This window comes from Bos javanicus, chromosome 29, assembly GCF_032452875.1.
Source record: "Bos javanicus breed banteng chromosome 29, ARS-OSU_banteng_1.0, whole genome shotgun sequence".
Taxonomy (NCBI): Eukaryota; Metazoa; Chordata; class Mammalia; order Artiodactyla; family Bovidae; genus Bos; species Bos javanicus.
The window spans coordinates 42,121,592-42,147,598 of record NC_083896.1 but is presented as its reverse complement, the minus strand read 5'-3'; the positions used below and the strand labels follow the sequence as shown (position 1 = coordinate 42,147,598).

At 37.9% G+C, this 26,007-nt stretch overlaps 1 protein-coding gene across 2 annotated transcripts; it reads right to left on the bottom strand.

Moving 5' to 3' along the window:
• Nucleotides 1-665: 665 nt before the first annotated feature.
• On the bottom strand, nt 666-25,648 carry LOC133241358 (organic anion transporter 7). 2 transcript variants are annotated; one of them, XM_061406730.1, is made up of 10 exons: nt 25,057-25,648; nt 24,268-24,371; nt 14,669-14,823; nt 14,398-14,566; nt 13,048-13,171; nt 5,195-5,310; nt 4,312-4,526; nt 2,828-2,936; nt 1,945-2,148; nt 666-1,337 (listed from the first exon to the last, which is right to left on the bottom strand). In XM_061406730.1, exons 1-10 carry the CDS (start codon nt 25,456-25,458, stop codon nt 1,277-1,279), a joined length of 1,659 nt encoding a protein of 552 aa, XP_061262714.1. In that variant the 5' UTR covers nt 25,459-25,648; the 3' UTR covers nt 666-1,276. The 2 variants fall into 2 exon arrangements, with proteins under 2 accessions (XP_061262714.1, XP_061262715.1); XM_061406731.1 differs by lacking the exons at nt 14,398-14,566; nt 14,669-14,823.
• Between the last annotated feature and the right edge of the window lie 359 nt (nt 25,649-26,007).

The following is a 26,007-nucleotide window of genomic DNA, read 5'->3' as shown; positions in this document are numbered from 1 at the left end:
CATGATTATTAGAATCCCACATATTAATATGTAATCATTTTGAAAATTGTTATTTGGTCTTTTTTCAGTTTATTTTTGATGACTGTACAATATTTTAAAATATTGCATTATCCTTTTAAAACTTAGAATACAGAAACTGATAAAGAAAGTAAAATATCCTAAAGGTACTTTATCATTTTGGTGAATATTAATATTTTTCTAGATTTATCCCATAAGTTTTTAGAGTTTTGTCCAATAGAGGTTTTAAATGAGTATTTAGTCAAATATACCTATATTTAAACTGCTGGTATTTGTTTTTACTAATCAGAAAATTTTCTTAATCCTGAGATATTGTACCCACATTTTCTATTGAATAATGTGACTTAATTGTTCCATTCATCATTTTAAACATGTGGAGTACTTTTTTAAATTGCTGCTGCTGCTGCTGCATCGCTTCAGTCGTGTCCAACCCTGTGCGACCACATAGACAACAGCCCACCAGGCTCCCCCGTCCCTGGGATTCTCCAGGCAAGAACACTGGAGTGGGTTGCCATTTCCTTCTCCAATGCATGAAAGTAAAAAGTGAAAGTGAAGGCGCTCAGTCATGTCTGACTCTTTGCGACCCCATGGACTGCAGCCCACCAAGCTCCTCCATCCATGGGATTTTCCAGGCAAGAATACTGGAGTGAGGTAATTATTAGTCATTTATTTCCAAAGTTAGTTAATGATACTTATTACATAATCATTTATTTCCATCAGTGATTTATGCTGTTCCAGTTTCCAAATTTCAAGTGTTCTACATGCCACAAGCCTATTCTGGATGTCTTTTGAGTTGTAAATGCATTTGCATTTCATTTCAGCCTGTACTGCCCCAAATACTTGCACCACCTTCCCTCCACTAACTTCATTTTTTGAATCTTGCCTATTATTAACCTGTAGATAAATTTGTAACTATTTTTCAAGTTGTTCCCCTAATAATTATTCCATCAATGACTGTGCCATTAATTGGAACAGAATCAATGGGTTTTAATGCTGTTCTGTCTCTCTATCCAGAAACATACATGTTTTATTATGATTACTTTAAAAGCATCATGACTTTCCTCAAACTTCATATTATGATCAGTCATAGGTATTTTGTATGTAGTTACTTCGAACTGCAATTGTAAATGAGGTCCATTTTCCTATTACATGTTTTTATTTATTTGTTTTCCAAATTTTACCAGTATTTGTGAATGACCCCAATTTTCCTTGTTTATCTTGCTCTTTGATTAGCAGATAGTGCCTGGAATGGAATTCCTTAAAATTGTGTCACTTTCATGAAAGTACCTTCTGGCTTTGCTTTTCTTGAGTCTTTTCTCCTAGAGCAAATACAATGAAAACAATAAAAGAACAAGATTAAAAAACATGGAAAAGGCACCTATGCCTTAAATTCTTTAGAGAAAATGGATTGTATTGGTCTGTGACTCCTTCTCCTAAGATATATTGTCATCTTAGAGAGAGGAGGGGCTCCTGCCCTCTCCTTGGTCTCCCTCGGGGACCTGCTTCAGTGACCACGGCAGGTCACAGACCTACATACACCAGTAATCTCAGAGAGCTTACTGCCCTCACTGGGCTGAGGGCTGCCAGGGCCTGAGGGGCAAGAATCTGATGTTTAAGTCTGTGCATGTTTGTAAAACACCTTCAGGGGTTGTTTATGTTACACAAGGGCACCTAATTTTGACTTCTTCATCACTAAACCTACTGGTGCCTACTGGTGCTGGTCTGGGTGGTCCAGGGAGCCTTGGGGAAGTCTGAGGTCACTGTGAGGAGGGATGAGGCTGTAGCTAAAGTGAAGGCACTGACCACCTAGAGACATCTAGATGTAAGCCTTCCCCTGGAGACAATGACCTTGTATGGTGCCTTGGCCTCCTCAACACAGACCTGTATCACATAGCAACTGTAAGGGACAAGCAGGGGTTTACTCACTCCTTTTCCACTTCCTGGATGGAGTCAGGCAGAGGCTTATTCCTGGTTTCAGGTAGAAGTGGGACAACAAGGCCACCAAGGATGGAGCAGACTCCATAGATGATCCAGGGCAGGTGGGGGGAATACACTGTTAAGATCATCAAGAGGGGAGCCAGGGCTGCCCCAATATTAGAAGCAATTCCCAAGAATCCTGAAGCTGTTACCCTTGGAGTGAAAACAACAATACAAAAATAATCTGGTATAAATTCATACATGTAATATGAGATGTATTATTTTGCTTTGATTATGGGAGACCACATGGGGTTCCTAGGTGGAGTTAGAGGTAAAGAACCTGCCAGTGTAAGGGACTCAGGTTCAATCCCTGAGTTGGGAAGATCCCCTGGAGAAGGGCATGGCAACCCATCAGTATTCTTCCTTGGAGAATCCTGTAGACAGAGCAGCCCGGTGGACTACAGTCCATAGGGTCACAAAGAGTCAGGCATGACTGAAGCAACTTAGCATGCCTGCAGGCATGGGAGACATCAGAGCAGTATTTAGACACATGAAGACTAATGATGTATTTTTACATTTAAAATATACTCTTATTTGCTCACAAATTTTTTCAAGTGCACGTGTTTTTTAAAAAGTCTTTGTCATTTAAAAATACTCTTACCCACAGCACCGTAATGGTTCAGCAGGTTATGGGAGATGATACATTAAAGGGCTTAACATGCCTAACAAAATTGAGATTTTGATTAAAATTTTGGCTCTAATTTTTATTATTAATACTACTATAATCAATGCTTTTGATAATGATTTAGATTAGTTTTCTTCCTTCTGTAAGTCTTAATTAGCTGGGAAAGGTCTGTTTTGACTCTGCTAGAGCTTCCATGAGCTTGTGTACCTGAGAACGGTGGGGGTTAGTTCATTTCCATGGGCAAAAGAACACATGAGAGTCACAGAAGAAACCGCTATTCCCAAAGCTGACACAGCCATACGCAGGGTCTGCATTTCTGGAGAAGAAGATCAGTGAGACTCAGGAAATCTGAGCTGAAGAAATCAACATCCCCCAAATTATAAGTGAAAAAGACACAGTTGGAAACATTTGCATGTGTTACTCAACATCCTCCAAATTATAAGTGAAAAAGACACAGTTGGAAACATTTGCATGTGTTAAATACATGGTAGAGAAAATGCATGTAATGGAAAATGTGCAGAGACTAATAGCTGAGAAATGTGACTTATCTGTATATTACAGCTTAATGAGAATTTAAAAACCTGAGTATTTGAATCAATTGTATCTGCATATCAGAGATCTTAGAAGTTTCCTAAAGATAGAGGAGGTGACAAAATCAAAATCCCAGAAAAGGTTTGCTTTCATTTATTCTGTCCAGTGTCTCCTCTGTCTTTCATATATAACATAGGACTATCATATGAGCAATTACTGACAGATGTTAAGACTCATCAATATCCTTTAAAACTTGTGTGTTTACACAATATTGACATAGGGCTAGTAATGCAGTAAAGAATCATAAAAGAATGGGGCTCATGTTAATGGATAAGCTAGAAAATTGCCTGATCTAGAATAATATTTTAAGATTCAAGAATAAGGATCTGTTTTAGGGAAAAAATAGACTTTGGAAACCTCTGGAAAGATGTTTCAGACAGTCAGTTTTCTATCCCATTTTAAAAAAAAATCATGAAAGTGTTACAACGTTGGAGTGGGCTCTGTTGAAAGGCAGCACATTTGCATTGAAGCTGATATTCAAGATGGGATCCTGTATAAATGCCACTGCACTGGGAGTTACCTGAAGCATGGTGACCATCTGGCTTCCCCTATTCATTGCATATGGTCATTTAATTTAGTAACATGGATTTTAAGAGAGGCTCTTAACAGCTTAATGCATTTTCCCCTATTCTACACATCTACTATGCTTGAAGGGAAGGGATTAAAAATACCTTGGAGTCAAGATGACAACCTGGAACCAGGTTGAAGTTATGGTGACCTAATTCCGGACACATGAGTGGATACATAGAGTCAGGTAGTAAAGTGTCACTGACACTGTTGTAATAGGAAAGAGACCAGACAGAGGAAGTGGCAGTATTGTGTCCTCATATGAGATACAATTTGATTGGCCAAAGGGTAAGTGATCAATTGCTGTCCCAGGTACCAATTACCAAATACATATCAGATATGATGAAGACAACTAGTTGTCTGAACTGTCTGAACTATTTTGCAGCCACTTAATGGCAGAATCTATCCTAAATCCTCAGACTGGTTTTGGAGAATCCTTAGAACCTAGCCTTCACTTCCTACTGGCTTCAGATTCTGTCTTCAAATACCCGGGGTAAGACATTTTCTTATTTCAACCTGTGCTCTTTTCTCACCTTGAGGCATAAATGTGATGGCCAGAATGGAGATTCCAAGAAGAAACAGGAAGAGTGTCTGGCTTACTTGACGGCCCAGGTGATTCAGCGCCCAAAAAGCAACACAATTGGCTGGGAGGTTGACTGCACCAAAAAGAACTTGGAACAGGAAAACATTGCTCCCCATATACTGGAGGTGGAGAATCAGACCAAAAAATGACATGAAGTTTGCAAATCTGTGGTGAACAAAGATGAACAACATTTACCATAAGGTTTGTCTTACAAATGATGATCCAAACTATTAACCAAGCAGCCAGCAGTTGGTTTTAAAGTATAAAAACATGATAGGTTTTAGGAAATATTTCCTTACACAGTGATGATTTTAAAACTATAAGATAGTTATATATTTGGAGCTCCTAATCATTGTTATGTTTTGGAGGAGGATTTGGAGTATTTTTGTGGAAGACACATGATGGAACCTTCCAGGGCTTTAGAGTTTTTCTGTATCTTTATCTGGGTGATGGTTGCATATTTACATATGGAAATATTCATCAGGCTATATATTCTTCTTCATTTTATGGTTTGTAATTTTACCTTAATTAAAATGAAAACAAACAAGTGAAGAGAGTTAAAGCCAACATTGTATCATGAGACTGTCTGAAGTTCTTAGCCTCTGTTTCCAGTGATGAACTTGGTAGGGTGATACGCTAAACAGAACTCTATGTTGTATACCTAGCTCTGGGTCAGTCTTTTCATAACCCTTTGACTATTCAACACAGTAGTTATCATTATGGCTTTCTCTCTGTTTTATCTCAGATCTGTTCCCACCATGTTGCTCTTTTGATAAGGAATAGATTCATGTCGCCACTGTTTTAACATCTCTCACGCACTGTGTGAAGCCCACCTTACAAAGGACAGGAGACAGATCCTTTTACGCAGGTTGGGTGTGCGGAACAAGTCAAACACAGAAGATTTGATCTGTGCTGCCTCCAGCTCCTCCTGCATGGCAGATCTCAGGACCTTTAACAACAACAAACTGTTCAGTTGTCATACAGTGGTCGGCATTGTGAGGCCCCCAACAGAGGACAAGATAGACGACTTCCTTTTCTGTCTACTGCAAAATGTAGTCATTGAAAATGTAACGATGGGTGTAAAAGTGATATGAATAGAGAATTGCTGAGTTAAAAGGGACTGAAGGAAATTATGTAGCAACAAAAATATTTAAACACAGGATTTGAGAGGGCTGCAGGGCATTGGAAAGGGATTATATGTCAGATATGCAGATAAGAAAGGGAATCAAATCAGGCTTACTTGGATAATGGTCCAAAGCTCCATTTGTGCCAGATGGGCATGAAAGACCTGGAAACTAAGCTTGGCTATCAGCTGGCTGTCCCTTGCAGAAAAACTTTATCTCAGGGAAAAGAACATTTCCTGAGATTCTTTGTTTTGGTTCTTTGTTCAGTCACTTTTTGGGGAGTTCCTGGCATGTTGTGCCTCCATGAATGAGATGCCTAGAGTTAAATCTGAGGATGAAATCAGGAGAGATCTTGGAGTAGAATGATTTATATTCAGAACTGGTTATAATATGGAGTTACTTAATAGTCCTGCAATATGCTAGGTATATACCTTGAGAAATGTGATTAAATATTTATAAAACTCAATTCACATCAACAGCTCAATGAACATGAATTTGAGAAACTCCAGGAGATAGTGGAGGACAGAGAAGCCTGGAGTGCCACAGTCCATGGAGTTACAAAGAGTTGGACATGACTTAGTGACCAAACAACTACAACAACAAAAAGAACAAGTAGAGGAATCAGAGTAGGAGAAGAGTAGGTGGAGAAAAATAATAGCATTTCTCTCACAAGGATTTCCAGGGCCATACATGAGGCTATAAATGTGTATATGGAATTATATCCAATTTATCTCAGATACCTATTTATTAGTTATTCAAACAATATAGTCTTAATTCTTATCCCACCTCTACAAATGAAAAAATACCATAAAGTGCATTGGAATAATTTCATGAGGAATTCAGAGAAGTGAAAGCCCAGCTTAACTGAGTACCTACAAATGCAATAAGATCCTTTCAGTTATAACCTGAGTAGTGAAAATATTGGACTTAGGCTTTTAGAAGAAAGGAGTCAGGATTGCGTCTTGGATGATAATGTAAGTTTAGTTCAGTTCAGTTACTCAGTCGTGTCTGACTCTTTGCAACTCCATGGACTGCAGCAGGTCAGGCTTCCCTGTCCATTACCAACTCCTGAAGCTTGCTCAAAGTCATGTCCATTAAGTTGATGATGCCATCCAACCATCTCATCCTCTGTCAGCCTTTTCTCCTCCTGCTTTTAATCTTTCCCAGGATCAGGGTCTTTTCCAATGGGTCAGTTCTTTGCATCATGTGGCCAAAATATTGGAGTTTCAGTTTCAGCACCAGTCCTTCCAATGAATATTCAGGACTGATTTCCTTTAGGATGGACTGGTTGGATCTCCTTGCAGTCCAAGGGACTCTCAAGAGTCTTATCCAACACCCGGTTCAAAAGCATCAATTCTTTGGCACTCAGCTCCCTTTATAGTCCAACTTTCACATCCATACATGACTGCTGGAAAAACTGTAACTTTGACTGGATGGACCTTTGTTGGCAAAGTGATGTCTCTGCTTTTTAATATGCTGTCTAGCTTGGTCATAGCTTTTCTTCCAAGGAGCAAGTGTCTTTTAATTTCACGGCTATAGTCACCATCTGCAGTGATTTTGGAGCCCAAGAAAATAGTCTGTCACTGCTTCCATTTTTTCCACTTATTTGCCATGAAATGATGGGACCAAATGCCATGATCTTAGTTTTCTGAATGTTGAGCTTTAAGCCAAATTTTTCACTCTCCTCTTTCACTTTCATCAAGAGGTTCTTTAGTTCTTCTTCACTTTGTGCCATAAGGGTGGTGTCATCTGCATATCTGAGTCATTGATATTTCTCCCGGCCATCTTGATCCCAGCTTGTGCTTCATCCAGACCGACATTTCACATGATGTACTCTGAATATAAGTTAAATAAGCAGGGTGACAATATACAGCCTTGATGTACTCCCTTCCCAATTTGGAACCAGTCCGTTGTTCCATGTCTGGTTCTAACTGTTGCTCCTTTACCTGCATACAGATTTCTCAAAGGGCAGGTAAGGTGGTTTGGTATTCCCATCTCTTTCAGGATTTTCAACAGTTTGTTGTGGTCCACACAGTCAAAGGTTTTGGCAGTCAATAAAGCAGAAATAGATCTTTTCCTGGAACTCTCTTGCTTTTTCAATGATCCAGCAGATGTTGGCAATTCAATCTCCGGCCTCTTCTAAATATTCATACCACTCATAACACTATCCTGGGTTAAAATGCATGAAACAGCCCCTGTTTGAACCCTTGCCCAGTTGTGTCCTGGAATCAGTGTGAAAATTCATAAAAGCCCTTTGTTAAATTTTTAGATAGTTTGTTAAGCAGTTACCATCCTGTTGGTGGCTTGAAACTGACTATGGTGGTAATATTCACATCACAGAAATTGATCAGCACCACAAATCTGAGACCTATGGCTTTTTTTTCTTCCTGTAACTAAAGTGTTAAACATTTTCCAGCACACCCTGGCTTGACCCCCACTGTAAGTTCTCTGCTATCTGTAAGAGAATCGCTTTACATTTCCTGTTTTTCAGTCACTCAGTTGTGTCCTACTCTTTGTGACTCCATGGACTGCAGCACTCAAGGTTTCCCTGTCCTTCACCATTTCCCAGAGCTTCTTCAAACTCATGTCCATTGAGTCAGTGATGCCGTCCAACCATTTCATCCTCTGTCGTCCCCTTCTCCTCCTGCCTTCAATCTTTCCCAGCATCAGAGTCTTTTCTAACGAGTCTGCTTTTTGCATCAGATGGCCAAAGTAGTGGAGTTTCAGCTTCAGCATCAGTCCTTCCAATGCGTATTCAGGATTGATTTCCTTTAGGATTGACTGGTTTGATCTCCTTGCAGTCCAAGGGACTCTCAAGAGTCTTTTCCAACACCACAGTTCAAAAACATCAACTGGGTAATGGTGTATGATCTTTTTAATTGTTGAATTTGGTTTTGTAACATCTTGTTGATGATTTTTCAGCTATACTCTTCAGGAATGTTGGCCTATATTTCTTTCTTTTCTTTTCTTATGGTATCTTTGTCTCATTTTGGTGTCAGGATCATATTGGCCTGACAAAATGAATTTAGAAGGTTTTTCCATTTCTAAAGTTTAAGAAAACCATAGACTTTAAATAATGGATGAAAAAAGACATTCCATGAAAATGATAACCAAAATAGAGCAGGGATAGTCACCTTGTATAGATAAAATAGACTTTAATCAAAAACTGTCACAAGAGACCAAGAAGGTAATTTATAATGGCAAAAGGATCAATCTAACACAAATATATGACATATAACCTACAAAGACTGAACTGAGAAGAACTAGAAAGCCTCAATAGATGAATAACTAATAAACAGCATGAGGCAGTAATTAAAAATTCCAGAAATAAAAGCTTAATATTATATAGCATTACAGATGAATTCTACCAAACATTTAAAGAATTAATATGAATCTTCTCAAACTCTTCCAAAAAATAGAAGATAGAAATCCTTCTAAATTAATTTTGTCAGGCCACTATTGTCCTAACAGCAAAGTGAAATAAAGAAACCATAAGGAAAGAAAAGAAAAAAAAATACAGGCCAACATTCCTGAAGAATATGGTCAAAAAAATAAGCAACAAGATGTTAGCAAACCAAATTTAACAGCATATTAAAAAGATCATACACCATTACCCAGTGGGCTTTATTCCTGGGATGCAAGGATGGTTCAGTACAAGCAAATAAATGTGATACACCAAAGTAGCAGAATGAAGGCTAAAGATCATATGATTCTCACAATAAATGCTGAAAACGCATTTGACAAAATTCAACACACTTCCATGGCAAAAATTCTCAACAAATTAAGTACTGAAGGAACTTCCATTAAAGGCCATGTATGAAAAGCCCACAGCTAATATCATACTCTATAATGAAAAGCTGAAAAATTTTCCTCTAAGATCTGGAACTAGACAAGGATTGCACTTCAGTTCAACATAGAATTGGAAGTTCTGGCCAGAACAATTAGATAAGAAAAAAATAAGGCATCCAAATCAGAAAGAAAGAAGTAAAATGATCTTTTTTTTAGACAACATGATCTTATTTGTAGAAAAACCTAAACACATATCCAAAAAGTTGTTAAAAGTGAACTCAGTTAATTTGCAGGATAAAAATTTAACATATAAAATCAGTTGTATTTCTATACACCAGCCACAAGCTATCTAAAAATAACATTAGGAAGACAGTCTTATTTGCAATATCATCAAAAACAATAAAGCATTTAGGGATAAACTTAACCAAGGAGGTGAAAGACTGGCATATTGAAAACATTGAAGAAAGAAATTAAGGCAGATACAAGAAACTTAAAAGACATCCATGCTCATGGATTAAACAAATTAGTATTGTTAAGATGTCCATACAACACAAAGCAATATGCAGGTTCAATAAATCCCTGTCAAAATCCCATTGACATTCTCTACAGAAATAGAAAAAAAAACACCCTAAAATTCATATGGAAATATAGAAGACCCCCCTGACAGTTAAAGCATTTTTGAACAGAAACAAAGCTGGAAGCATCACATATTCTTGTTTCAAAATATATAACAAAGCCACAGGTATCAAGAGCATGATACTGGCATAAAGACATATAGACCAATAGAACAGAATAGAGAGCCCAGCAATAGACTCATGCATATACAGACAATTGATTTCTGACAGTTGTGCCAAGAATTCACAATGGGGACAAGATTGTCTTTAATAAATGGTGTTTATTAAAATTGGATATCTACATGCAAAAAATGAAATTGGAAATTTACCTTACACTATGCACCTGTGGGTGATTCATGTCAATGTACGGCAAAAGCCACAACAATATTGTAAAGAAATTATCCTCCAATTAAAATAAAGTAAGTGAAGAAAATAAAAAATCAACTTAAATAGATTAAAGACTAAAAACCTAAAGTATAAAATTGCTAAAGAAAATATAGGAGAGAAGCTTGTTGATATTGGTCTTGGCAATGATTTTTTGGTTCTGACACCAAAAGCACAGATAATAAGCAAAAATAGACAAATGGTACTATATCAAACTGAAAAGCCTTTACACAGCTAGGAAATAATTGACAAATTAAAAAGCAACTGCAGACTGGAAGCAAATATTTGCAAGCCATGTGTCTTATAGAGGGTTAATATCCAGAATATATAGGAAACTCCTACAACTCAGTAGTGAAAAACCCAAATAATTCAATTAAAGTTCTGTCTAGTCAAAGCTATGGTTTTTCCAGTAGCCATGTATGGATGTGAGAATTGCATTATAAAGAAGGCTGAACAATGAATAACTAATGCTTTAGAAGATGCTGGATATATGGTAAAACCAATACAATACTGTAAAGTTAAAAAATAAAATAAAATAAAAAAGATGCTGGAGATGACTCTTGATGAGTTCCTTGGACAGTAAGGAGATCAAACTAGTCAAACCTAAAGGAAATCAACCCTAAATTTTCATTGGAAGGACTGATGCTGAAGCTCCAATACGTTGGCCACCTGATGTGAAGAGCCGACTCATTGGAAAAGACCCTGATGCTGGAAAAGATTGAAAGCAGGAGGACAAGGGTACGGCAGAGGATGAGACGGTTGGATGGCATCACCGACTCAATGGGCATGAGTTTGAGCAAACTCCAGGAGATAGTGAAGGACAGGGGAGCCTGGCCTGCTGCAGTCAATGGGCTCGAAAAGAGTTGGACATGACTTTGCAACTGAGTGACAACAAAAAATGGGCATACAAACTGAACAGACCTTTCTGCAAAGACCACATACAAATGGCCAACAGGTACATTAAAAAGTGCTTGACATCACTAATTGTTAGGGAAAGGCAAATCAAAATTACGAGTTACCACTGCACACCAGTTAGAATGGTTATTATAAAAAAAGTAATAAATATTGGTGAAGATGTGGAGAACAGGGTACCCTTGTACACTGTTGCTGGGAATGTGAAATGCTGTGGCCACTATGGAAACAGTAGGGAGGTTCCTCAAAAAATTGAGACCAAAACTAGCATGTTATCCTGTAATCCTTCTTCTGGATATACATTCAGAGGAATTGAAATCAGGATCTTGAAGAGATATCTGCCCTCATATGTTCATTGGATCATTATTCCCAATAGCTAAGATATGGAAACAAATGTCCATTCATGGATGAAGAGAAAAGGAAAGTGCCATCTATATATATGCAAAATGGTATATTATTCAGCAATAAAAGTAAAGAAATTTTGCCATTTGCCACAGTGTGATTAACCTAGAGGATATTATGCTACAAAAAATAAGCCATGTGCAAAAGAACAAATACTACAAGATACCACTTATACAAGGAATCTAAAATAGTCAAACTCAAAGAAGCAGAGAGTTTCTGAATAGTGCTTGCCAGGTGCTGGGGGATGTGAGAAATGGGACAATATTTATCATAGAGTACAAAGTTTAAGTTGAGCAAGATAAATCAATCCTAAAGGAATCTATAGCATTGTGTCTAGGGTTATAATACTGTACTGTGCACTCAAAATTTGCTGTGGTGGGAGGTCTTACATTGTGTTATCACAAAAAATAATAAATAAAGAAGGACGGAGAAAGTCTTAGGAGATAATGGATATGTTTATTGTATAAACTGTGGTGATGATATTCAGATGTATACTAACTTGCAAATCCATCAATTGTACATTAAATAGGTACAGTTCTTTGTATGTTAAAACCTCAATAAAGTGATTTCAAAAAATTGATCAGATGTGCCAATGAGTGAACTTGCAGAAATGTTTTATTGTTCTTGTTTGACTGTCTAGCCCCTAACCTTCTCTTTTTCCTATTAACAAGGGCAGATGATTTCTCCTTGTCTCTATTAGCATTCTTTCCATTCTCTTATCATTGCAAACAAAAAAAAGTTAATAATGGCCTTCCCTTATAACTCAGTTGGTAAAGAATCCACCTGCAATGCAGGAGACCCTGGTTCAATTCCTGGGTTGGGAAGATCCTGCTGGAAAAGGGATAGACTACCAACTCCAGTATTCTTGGGCTTCCCTGGTGGCTCAGCTGGTAAAGAATCTGCCTGCAATGTGGAAGACCTGGCTTCAGTCCCTGGGTTGGGAAGATCCCCTGGAGAAAGGCAAGACTATCCACTCCAGAACTCTGGCCTGAAGAATTCCAGGGACTGTACAGTCCATGGGGTCGCAAAGAGTTGGACATGACTGTTTTTCACTTTCACATGCTCTTTTCTGCATGGTCACTAAGCTGCCCTTCTTCTTGACTTACCATCTTGACAAAAAAAGCCATTGGAATGTTAATTGGAAAGAAATGGATTAGGTTGTGTTTTTTTTGTTTGTTTGTTTTTTACTTTCTCTAACACAAAGGGTGATCAATACACAGTCTTTACAATCATACATACTAAGTGCTTTCTGCCTCTGTTGAGTGAAATATCTGTGTTCAGTCCCTTCAGCAGCATCATGCTCTCTCTTAATATTCACTCAAACAATGTGGGCAGCTATTGAAGACGAGGACAATGAGCTAAGTAGACCCCAACCACACCTGTGTTCCCACCCTTTATTCACTTGGACACCGACTAGGGTGTATGTCAGGTCACGTCATCCCAATCCCCTCTCCTGTTCACCTCCATGGTTAGGGCGTCTCCAGCATTCTTCCTTCCATTCCTGTGTGCAGCTTTCTTAAGTTCCTTTAAGCCCTCCTCGGGTCTGTTGGTGATAATCAGCCACCGAGCAGACTCTGCCAGCCACCTGATCAAAGAAGAGAACAGAGGTACAACCAACTCTCATTTCCTCATTTTTTCACATACCTTTTTTTTCCTGAAATACCTCTCCCCTTCCATCTAATGCCTACCTCTTGTTTTGTTACACCAGAAAATATAATGTATATTCTCTCGTACCATAACTAGGGGCTTCCCTGATAGTTCAGTTGATAAAGAACCCACCTGCAATGCAGGACAGCCCGGTTTGATTCCTGGGTTGAGAAGATCCTCTGGATAGACTACCCACTCCAGGATTCTTGGGCTTCCCTTGAGGTTCAGCTGGTAAAGAATCCACCTGCAATTTGGGAGACCTGTGTTCGATCCCTGGGTTGGGAAGATCCCCTGGAGAAGGGAAAGACTATCCACTCCAGTATTCTGGCCTGGAGAATTCCATGGACTGTATAGTCCATGGAGTCGCCAAGAGTCAGACATGACTGAGCGACTTTCACTTTCACCATAACTAGGAAACGCTGAAGATGACCTCTGCATGCAGAAACGTTTACTGCCAGAGTATAGACTTGGAGTCATAGTGTTCCCTTCCTATGATTCAGAGGGACAGTATCAGTTTTAGCAAATAAAATATTGTGTTTAGTTAAATTTGAATTTAGATTACTAGTGAATACGAGTAAACCTTGAGTACCACTATGTCCCATGCCATATTTTGTGCATACACTAAAAAGTATTTGCTGTTTATTTGAAATTTTAATTTAACGAGACACTGTATTTTTATCAGGTTAGTAAATAAAAATACAGAAAAGTATTGAAAGTGTTAGATTTTAGTTGTGCCCAACTCTTTGCGACCTTTGGACTGTAGCCCTCCAGGCTCCTCTGTCCATGAAATTCTCCAGGCAAAAATATTGGAGTGGGTAGCCATTCCCTTCTCCAGGGGATATTCCTGTTCTAGGGATCAAACCCGGGTCTCTTGCATTGCAGGCAGGTTATTCACCATCTGAGCCACCAGGTAATCACTCAGGCTCCATTCAGTATTGGGGGTTACTATATAAAAATTTCGTGTTTTATCTAAAATTCACATTTACCTGAATGTCCTTGATATTATCTTGTAACACTAACTGTTCTACTTCTTTAATTGTACACAGGGCACAGATTAGTTAAGCATGTGTTCAAATATTGACTAAGACCAATCAGAATTCTTGCATCCTAACTCCATGTACCTTGCATCTAGGGTCTTCTCAGATAAAGAAAGAAATTTTATACCTTGAGGAAAGAAATAAGACAAATAATGGTACAGAAAACACCAGCTGAAGGGTGTGCCAGTCTCGAATGGCAAAAGCGAGTCCTCCCAGGATGATCTGGCCCAAGCAAGCGGCACAGATCGACAGGGTCATTCCCATGACTTGGAATCGGGGCACTGTCCATTCTACAACTGAAAGAAAACACAAGCAGGATCTTGACTTCAGACAAAGTTAGAATTCAAAAGTCAAATTGAAGGCTTGGAAAATGTCAAAGACCCAAAGTTTTGACTTACTAAGAACAGTACAATTTGTCAGGATGCTCATGGTAGAAAACCCAGCCAAGAAGCGTAGCGAGCAGTAAATGAGGTAGGTGGGAGCAAAGGCTGCACTGGTGTCAGTAATGGCAAGCTGGAGCAAACAGCATCTGAAAATTAACCTCCTCCCAAACCTGAGAAATGGAAACAGGTTAGATACAGTAGTAGTAACAACAGTATAGTAGAAAAAAAAAAAAAAAAGAATACACACTTTGAAACTTAGGGGATGTTTTCTAATTTTCTTATTATTATTTTCTTTTTTAAAATTTTCTGTTTTTCTTCCTCCTACCTTGTTTCTTTTTTTTAATTAAATGTATTTATTTTAATTGGAGGCTAATTACTTTACAATATTGTGGTGGTTTTTGCCATACATTGACATGAATCAGCCATGGATGTACATGTGTCTCACCACCCTGAACCCCCCTCCCACCTCCCTCCCCACCCCATCTCTCTGGGTTGTCCCAGAGCACCAGCTTTGAGTGCCCTGCTTCATGCATCAAACACACTAGTCATCTATTTTACATATGGTAATATACATGTTTCAATGCTATTCTCTCAAATTATCCCACCTTTGTCTTCTCCCACAGAGTCCAAAAGTCTGTTCTTTATATCTGTGTCTCTTTTGCAGTCTTGTATATAGGGTCGTCATTACCATCTTTTTAAATTCCATATATATGTGTTAATATACTGTATTGGTGTTTCTCTTTCTGGCTTACTTCACTCTGAATAATAGGCTCCAGTTTCATCCACCTCAATAGAACTGACTCAAATGTGTTCTTTTTTATAGCTGAGTAATATTCCATTGAGTATATGTACCATAACTTCCTTATCCATTCGTCTGCCGATGGACATTTAGGTTGCTTCCATGTCCTAGCTTTGTAACAGTGCTGCAATGAAATTTTGTTGAGATATAATTGAAATACAGCACTGGACAAGTTTAAGGTATACAGGATAATGATTTGCCTCATGTCATGAAATGATTATCACAATAAATTTAGTGAACATTTATCATCCCCTATAGATGCAAATTTAAAGAAAGGGAAAATTTTTTTTTCTGTGTGATGAGAACTCAGGATTTATTGTCTTAACAGCTTTCATATATAACATGCAGCCATGTTAATTATATTCATCATGTTATACATTGCATCCCTAGTACTTATAACCGAAAGTTTCTACCTTTTGACTGCTTTCATCCAATTTCCCCTCTTCTCATGTCTGCCTCTGGTAATAAAGCTTTCTGTGAGTTTGTTTGCTTTTGGAGTCTAACTGACCTACAATACTAGGTCAGTTCCTATTACACAACATAGTGATTCAGTATTTCTATACATATCAAAATGATCACCATGGTAAGACAAGCTTGTCTCCATACAAAGATATTACATAGTTAATGACTGTACTCCCCACACTGTACATTTCATATCCTTGGCTCATTTATTGCACACCTGGAAGTTTAAACCTCTTAGTCTCCCTCATCATTTCCCCCCCCCCCACATCCCTGTCCCTCTAGAACCACCTGATTGTTCTCTTTATCCATAACTGTTTCTGTTTTGTTCATCGTTTTCTTTTTATATTCTACATATTAGTGAAGTTGGCATTTGTCTTTGTCTGAATTGTTTCACTCAGCATAATACCCACTAGGTCCATCCATGTTGTCACAAATGGAAAGATATCATTCTTTTTCGTGGCTGAGCAATATTCCATTTTAGGGCTTCCCAGGTGGCACAGTGGTAAAGAATCTGCCTGCCAATGCAGGAGCTGCAAGAGATGTGGGTTTGATTCCTGGGTTGGGAAGATCTCCTGGAGCAGGAAATGGTAACCCATTCCAGTATTATTACCTGGAAAATTCCATGGACAGAGGCCTGGAGAGCTACAGTCCATGGGTTTGCAAAGAGTCAGACATGTTTTCTCAATACTGGTTCCTGAGGAGGGCCATCTATTTCCATTGTATATTCTTTAATTGCCCATAGACATGTAATGAGTTTGTTTCTGGGCTTTCTATTGGGTCCTATTGATCTGTGTGTCTGGTTTTGAGCTCGTATAAAACTTTGATTACTGTACCTTTGTAGTGTAGTTTGTTTTATTTATTTATTTATTATTATTATTATTTTTTATTTTACAATATTGTATTGGTTTTGTCATGCATCAACATTGTCCACCATGGGTGTACACGTGTAGTGTAGTTTGAAATCAGAAAGCATGACACTCCAGCTTTGCTCTTCTTTCTCAGGATTGCTTTGGCTGTTGGGGGGTCTTTCATGCTTCCATATAAGTTTTAGAATTATTTATTCTAGTTCTGTGAGAAATAACTTTGGTAATTTGATAGGGAGTGCATTGATTTTGGGCATCACCTTGGGCAGTATGTTCATTTTAGCAATATTTATTCTCTAATCCTTGAGGACAGTTTATCTTTCCTCTTTTGTGGTTGTTTTCCATTTCTTTCATCAATGACTAATAGTTTTCCAAGTACAGATATTGTACCCCTTCATTTGGACTTATTCTTAGGATTTTTATTCTTTTTGATGCAACTGTAAATGGGATTGTTTTCTTAATTTTTCTTTCTGATTGTTAGTATACAGAAATATAACAGATTTCTGTAAATTAATTTTATATCCTGCTGGTCCTGCTGCTGCTAAGTCACTTCAGTTATTTCCGACTCTGTGCGACCCCATAGATGGCAGCCCACCAGGCTCCCCCGTCCCTGGGATTCTCCAAGCAAGAACATTGGAGTGGGTTTGCCATTTCCTTCTCCAATGCATGAAAGTGAAAAGTGAAAGTGAAGTCACTCAGTCGTGTCCAACTCTTTGCGACCCCATGGACTGCAGCTTACCAGGCTCCTCCGTCCATGGGATTTTCCAGGCAAGAGTACTGGAGAGGGATGCCATTGCCTTCTCCTTATATCCTGCAACTTTGCCAAATTCATTGATGGGTTCTAGTAGCTTTTTGGTAGCATCTTTAGGATTTTCTGTTTATGGTGTCACATTATTTAAAAACAGTGACAGTTTTACTTCTTCCTTTACAATTTGGATTCCTTTTCTTTTTTTTTTTTTTTAATTTGATTGTTGTGGCTAGGACTTCCAGTACTATGTAAATAAAAGTGAATAAAAGAGGTGAGGGAGGGTGTCCTTGTCTTGATCCTGATATTACTGGAAACGCTATCAATTTTCCACCATTGAGTACGATGTTAGTTAACTGTGGGCTTGTCACATATGGCCTTTAGTGTGTTGAGACATGTAACTTCTTTGTTGAGAGCTTTTATCATAAATAAATGTTGGATTTTTTCAAGGTTTTTCTGCATCTATCAAGATGATAATATGATTTTTATTCTTCAGTTTGTTAATGTGTTTTATTACACTGATTGATTTGCAGATACTGAACCACTGTTGCATCCCTATCCTGGGATAAATTCCACTTGACCATGGTGTATGATCCTTTTAATGTATTATTGATTTTTTTGCTCTGATATTTATTTTTTTCCTTCTGCTAACTCTGGGTTTTGTTTGTTTTTCTTTTTAGTTCTTGAGGTGTAAGGTTTGGTTATTATTTGAGATTTTTCTTGTTTTCTGAGGTAGACTTGTATAAATTTCCTCTTGGTACTGCTTTTGCTGATTTCCATAGATTTTGGATTGCTGTGTTTTCAGTTTCACTTGTGTCTAGGTATTTTTTTTTTAATTTCTTCTTTGATTTACTCAGTGAACCATTAGTTATTTAGTGGTCTTTGTTTAAGCTCCATATCCTTGTGTTTTTGGCAGTTTTTTTTTCTTATAGTGGATTTCCAGTCTCATAGTATTGTGGTCACAAAAGATGCCTGATAGGATTTCAATTTTTTAAAATTTACTATTACTGGTTTTGTGACCTCTCATATGACTTATCCTGGATAATGTTACATGTGTACTTGAAAAGAATGTGTATTCTGTTTTTTGATGAGCTAATCTATATATACATATGTATATATATATATACATATGTGTATATATATTAAGACCATCTGGTTTAATGTGCCATTTAATGCTGCTACTGATTTTCTGTCTGGATGATCTCTCCATTGGTATAATCAAGGTGCCGAAGTCCCCTATTATTATTGTGTCATGTCAATTTCTCCCTTTATGTCTGTTAATATTTGCTTTACGTATTTAGGTGCTCCTAATTTGGTGTTTTTTAAAGAACTTAATTTTTTAGAGGAGTTTTAGGTTGACTGCAACAATGAAAGGAAAATACAGAGATTTCTCAATATACCCTGCCCCTACTCATGCAGTGTCCCTACCTGTTTGCACCAATAGACATATTTGATGCAACTAATGAACCTACAATGATATGTCATTATTTTCCAAGGTTCATTAGGAATACATTAAGATGCACTCTTGCTATTGTACATTCTATGGGTTTTGACAAATGTAATGACATGTGCCCACTGTTACAGTGTCATAAAGAGTAGTTTCACTGCCCTAAAATACCTCTGTGTTCTGCCTATTCTTTTATTTTCCTCCTGTGTGTGCTGTGTGCTTGGTTGCTCAGTCGTGTCTGACTGTAGCCTGCCAGGCTCCTCTGTTCATGGGGATTCTCCAGGCAAGAATAATGGAGTGGGTTGCCATGCCTTCCTCCAGTGGATCTTCCCAACCCAGGGATCGAGCTCAGGTCTCCCACATTGCAGGCGGACTCTTTACCATTTGAGCCACCAGGGAAGCCCTATTTTCCTCCTATCTACCACTTATCATTTTGCTGTTTCCATAGTTTTATCTTTTCCAGAATGTTATGTAGTTGGAATCATACAGTATATAGACTTTCCAGATTAGGTTCTTTCACTTTGCAGTATATATCTAAAGTTCTTCCATATCTTTTCATGGCTTGATAGTTCATTTCCTTTTAGCATTGAATAAGATCCTATGGCTTGATGTACCACAATTTGCTAAAATAAATGCATTTATCCATGCTTTCATCTTCTAAGTTTTGGCTTAGGAGATATGAATAAGGCTGCTATGAACATCCCTGGGTAGGTTTTGTGTGGACATAACTTTTCAGCTCCTTGGTAATTACCAAGGAGTATGATTCCTAGATTATTTGGCAAGAATGTGCTCAATTTTGTAAGAAACTGTCAACATGTTTTCAAAAGTGGCTATATTATTTTACATTCCCATCAGCAATGAATAAGAGAGAGTGCCTGCTGCTCTACATCTTTGCATTTGATGTGTATCTATCTATCTATCTATCTGTATAATAGGTATGTAGTAGTATATCATTGTTTTAGTTTGTATTTCCCTAAAGATATATGCTGTGGAGCATCTTTTCATATGTTTATTTGCCATCTGTACAACTTCTGTGGAGATGTTCAAATTTTCTGACTATATTTTTTTTAATTTAAATTCATTTATTTTAATTGGAGGCTAATTACTTTACAATATTGTATTGGTTTTCCATACATCAACATGAATCCACCATGGGTGTACACATGTTCCCCATCCTGAATCCGCCTCCCTCCTCCTTCCCCGTACCATCCCTCTGGGTCATCCTAGTGCACCAGCCCCAAGCATCCTGTATCCTGCATCGAACCCGGACTGGCGATTCGTTTCTTATATGATATTATACATGTTTCAATGCCATTCTCCCAAATCATCCCACCCTTTCCCTCTCCCACAGAGTCCAGAAGACTGTTCTATATATCTGTGTCTCTTTTGCTGTCTCGCATACAGGGTTATCATTACCGTCTTTCTAAATTCCATATATATGTGTTAGTATACTGTATTGGTGTTTTTCTTTCTGGCTTACTTCACTCTGTATAATAGGCTACAGTTTCACCCACCTCATTAGAACTGATTCAAATGTATTCTTTTTCATGGCTGAGTAATACTCCATTGTGTATATGTACCACCACTTTCTTATCCATTCATCTGCTGATGGACATCTAGGTTGCTTCCAGGTCCTGGCTATTATAAACAGTGCTGCAATGAACATTGGGGTACACATGTCTCTTTCAATTCTGGCTTCCTTGGTGTGTATGCCCAGCAGTGGGATTGCTGAGTCATAAGGCAGTTCTATTTCCAGTTTTTTAAGGAATCTCCACACTGTTCTCCATAGTGGCTGTACTAGTTTGCATTCCCAACAACAGTGTAAGAGGGTTCCCTTTTCTCCACACCCTCTCCAGCATTTATTGCTTGTAGACTTTTGGATTGCAGCCATTCTGACTGGTGTGAAATGGTACCTCATTGTGATTTTGATTTGCATTTCTCTGATAGTGAGTGATGTTGAGCATCTTTTCATGTGTTTGTTAGCTATCTGTATGTCTTCTTTGGAGAAATGTCTATTTAGTTCTTTGGCCTCTTTTTTGATTGGGTCATTTATTTGTCTGGAATTGAACTGCAGGAGTTGCTTGTATATTTTTGAGATTAGTTGTTTGTCAGTTGCTTCATTTGCTATTATTTTCTCCCATTCTGAAGGCTGTCTTTTCACCTTGCTTATAGTTTCTTTTGTTGTGCAGAAGCTTTTAAGGTTAATTAGGTCCCATTTGTTTATTTTTGCTTTTATTTCCAATATTCTGGGAGGTGGGTCATATTTTAATTAGAACGTTCATTTTTCTTTTTATAAGAGTTCTTTGTTTACATATGGCTATGGCTGATCATGTTGATATACGGCAGAAATCAACACACTGTTGTAAAGCAACTATCCTCCAATTAAAAACAGATAAATAAATTTCAAAGAGTTCTTTGTGTATTTTGGTTAACTATTCTTTTTCAGGTGTCTTTTGCAAGTATATTTTCCCAGTTTGTGGTTTGTCTTCTCATTCTTTTCGTTATACTTCTTTTTGTGCTGTGTGTGCTAAGTCACTCAGTCATGTCTGACTCTTTGCGATCCCATGGACTGTAGCCCTCCAGATTCCTCTGTCCATGGGGATTCTGTAGGCAAGAATACTGGAGTGGGTTGCCATGCCCTTCTCTAAGGGATCTTCCCAACCCAGGGATTGAACCCAGGTCTCCCACACTGCAGGTGGTTCTTTACCATCTGAGCCACTAGGGAAGCCTCATATTTCTTTTTAGTTGTAGTATAATACATAAAATATGATTGGCTATTTTAACCACTTTTGATTACATAGGTCACTCACTGGTATTACATTCATGATGTTAGGCAACCATCATCACTCTCTACTGCCAAAACTTTTCAAAATCCTCAGTAGAAACTTTGTACCCATTAAGCAATAACTCCTCATTCCTTTTTCTTCCCAGCTTCTGGTATCTCTAATCTGCATTTTTCTTCATGAATTTTCCTAGTCTATATATTTTAGGTAAGTGGGATCATAAGCATTTGTTATATTTTGTCTGTCATTTTAGTTTACATGTTTTCATGGTCCTACAAGTTTTAGGATGATATACAGAACTTTATTTCTTTTTATGGCTGTACATATCACATTTTACCCATTTATCTGTTGATGGATATGTGTAGTTTTTACCTTTTGGCTATTGTGAATAATGTTGCAATGACATTGTTTTATAAGCTATTTGAGTCCTTGTTTTCAACTCTTCTGATTTTATACTTAGCAATGAAATTGTTAGGTCATGTGGTTTCTCTAAATTTAATTTTTTGAAGACGCCAAAAGTATTTGTCATAGTGGTGGTACCAATTCACCTCCCCATCAACAATGTACAAGATTCCAGTTTTTCTACATCCTTGTGAAAGCATGCTATTTTCCATTTTTTTGGATTATAGCAATCCTAGTACATGTGAAGTGGCATTTTATTGTGTTTTGACTTATAGTTTTAAAATGACATCATGTTGAGCATCTTTTTATATGCTTATGCCCTATATATATAACTTTATAAAAGAAATGTATATTCAAGACTTTTGCTCATTTAAAAATTGAGTTCTTTGTCTTTTTGTTGTTGAGTTGTAAGATATATAGTCTTATCCAGTTTTTATATAGTCTGGATATTAAACCCTATTCCATTGGTCTATTCACCTATCTTTATTCTTTATATATGATTTACAAATATTTTCTCCCATTAGACACATTATCTTTTCACTTTAAGGATAATACCCTTTGATGTGCTGAAGTTTTTCATTTTGATGAAAGCCCACCTATTTATATCTTCTTTTGTTACTCACACTTTTAATGTTATATCTAAGAATCCATTGCCAAAGTCAAGAAGATTTACCCCTGTTTTCTTCTAAGAGTTTTATGGTTTTAGCTCTTTTATTAAAGTTGCGAATCCATTTTGTGTTAATATTTGCTTGGTTTTAGGTTTACTTGCATCTTTTGCTGTATGTCTAATTGGCACTGCTCTATTTGTTAAACAGGGCATATTTTACCCATTAAATGGGCTTGAAACTTTTTAAAAAATCAGTCAGCATAGATATATTGTTTAATTTTTATTTCTGCAAGGTAAACAGTTCTGTGTAATTGAGCTGTTAGAAATGAACACTCCGACTCTGAACACTTTTATACACTATGTATAATCTAACAGTTCTGTATTACTGAATGGATCAATGGAATAGGGCTTCATATCCAGACTTCCCTTGTGGCTCAGCTGGTAATGAATCTGCCCGCCATGTGGGAGACCTGGGTTCAATCCCTGGGTTGGGAAGATCCCCTGGAGAAGGGAAAGTCTACCCACTCCAGTATTCTGGCCTGGAGAATTCCATGGATTACACAGTCCATGGGGCCGCAAAGAGTCAGACATAACTGAGCGACTTTCACTTTCACTTTCATATGTGTTACAGAACTGTTAGAAATGAACACTGTGACTCTGAACACTTTTATAAGGTACCTTTTTAAATAAGGTATCTTACCTTAAAAAAAAAAAAAAAGATCATACACTCAGAATTCATTATTTTCAGCTGAGATAATAGATGACATTATGCTAGTAGATGGTAAGGAGCACCTTAATTCCCCATACCCTTTAGAGAAGACAGACTTGGGTGGTTGGTGGAATTGGTTGGGTTGTCTAATTAAGAAGTGTACTGTCAGGCACAGGATACTTCCATTTCTAAGACCACAAGTTGTGATAGAAGTTGTCATTAGATTAATTCCCCTACAAGGTTGAAATTTTTATGTTTACTGTAGTGTTTTAGAAAAATAAAAATCAAGGCCACTGAAATACTTTTTTATACACCACCAAGATACATTGCTATGTATAACACAGGTTTCATAGGAATGTCTACCAGCATATTTGAGAAATAAGGACATGATAACCATACTCTAAAAATCCACAAGCATGCAGATAAGAGACGTTAGGAGGGACTGAACACAGGTTGAATCTCATGACGTGAAACGTGTTCCTCTCTGTTCCCATAGGCACCTATTTTCTTAATCTTTATAAGCTATGATGTGGCACCTCTGCTCCAAACCTCATCCTAAAACTGCTCCCATGTCTGATGGAGATGTTGTTTCTGTATCCCATACGCAATGCTCACAGCTGATAAAGTAGCACTTACCACACTGATAGCAATTCTCCATTTGTTTGTGTTTCTAGATCCCTGGGGACTAAGGAAGCCCCAGGACAGTGTAATTTGCAATAAATGTTTCTTAATGGAAGAATACTTATGAGTTCTTGAAAATACCTGAGTAAAGACAGCTGTGATTCAGAGACACTCACCTGTCTGATAAATGGCCATATACGATGCTTCCCACCAGCATTCCAGCCATGAATAAGAATTTGGCCATTGATTTTAGTGACTGAGATTCACATACCAGGTCCCACTGGAAGAGAAAGAAAGCAGCAAAGGAGAGCTCCACGATTTATAACCTCTCAGTGGAAACCTGATTGAAGCAGTTTAAACAATTCACATGGTTGTTTATTTTATCCCCCTTTCCCTCTCCAGCTTCCTTTTTTACATTAGCTGATTTTTACTATTCAAGTCTCAGCTTAAATATAACTTCTTTTAGGAAGCCTTCTCTAAAGCTGTTAGATTTAACAATGCCTTGTTTTGTTCCATATTAAGTGGTCCTCAATCTTGGCCATAGTGTGCAATATTTGAGGGCCTTAAAAAGTTTCCTGATGCCAGAATTTCATCACAGGTCTTCTTATATGGCTGCTTTAGGATACAGTGCTTGGAGGTTTCCATCAATATCTCTGATATTTCTAATTTACGAGCAAGGCTGAACATTAATGATCTTTTAAACACATCACATAAATTACTTTCTTAACCTTTGGTCTTTCTAACAATAAAAGCCATATAATAGCAAGGTCACATCTGTTTTTGAGTTCATTAAACTTATTAAATATATAGGTGTTTGGCATTCAATAAAGAAGTAATTAATATTTGCTGAAAGAGTGAAGAATGAGCACCTAATAGTGACTAAAAAGGCTAGAAACTTATTCGTTACTCAGTTACCCTTAAAGACTCAGACCATATACTCACAAGACATAAATGAGGCCTCTTACCTCAGTCACGATAGTGGAGGTGAAGATGCTTTGGTCATATACCCAGCCGTCCACACAGGACTCTGTGTCCAGGTCAGTTATGTTGGGGAAGGTCCTGTTAAGGTTAAGGAGCTGCCACTGGGGGCGGCTGAAGCGACGACACTTCTCTGGCCTCAGGTTTGAGTCCAGTGGGATGGAGATTCTCAGGAGGGCATCAGGGCTGAGGGTCCCAGTGGCATTAGCAGAGTCAGTATTATTGTTGAGAATGTGGACCCAACATTGATGACCAGGGACAGCTGCAGTGAAGTTCTCCAATAGAATATGAGGGTAGGTGATGAGGCTGGAGATACAAAGCAAAAGCATCTGAAGGATCTGGAATCGCCCCAGGCCTCCAACTTGATCCAGGAGGTCCTGAAAGGCCATCGAGGCTGAGCAGTGATCCCCAAGAGGAAGCAAAATGACTATTTAGAGGAGTTCAAAGAGAGGAAAACTTTCACTATGTCACACACCAAGTGTGTATTGATCCTGATCTCAATGTTAGCTCAGTGGGTCCTGGGTCACCTCCACAGCAAGGGCATGGAAGCCAGTTCCCCAGCTTGTTTGGGGATCAGGTTGGTAACTGTTTTCTTTAACGTCACAGAGAAATACTTTGCTGAGATGCTTCCAGTAATTGACAAAACTGTTTAAAGGTCTACTCTGTGAAAATTCTTTTTGTCAGCAGTGCCCCAAAGTGGCATTGGACTTTGAGCTCCACATCTGTAAATAAAATAAAATAAACCTGCTGCATGGTTTGCAGTCTGTTTCAGAACATGTCATTTGTCAGACTTGAAAGTGAAATGTTTTTTTATTTTTCTGTAAAAAGTACTGAAAGTAGGTGTTTTGCTTGTTTTTTTTTAATTATTATTATTATTTTTTACTTTACAATATTGTATTGGTTTTGCCATACATTGACATGAATCCACCATGGGCGTA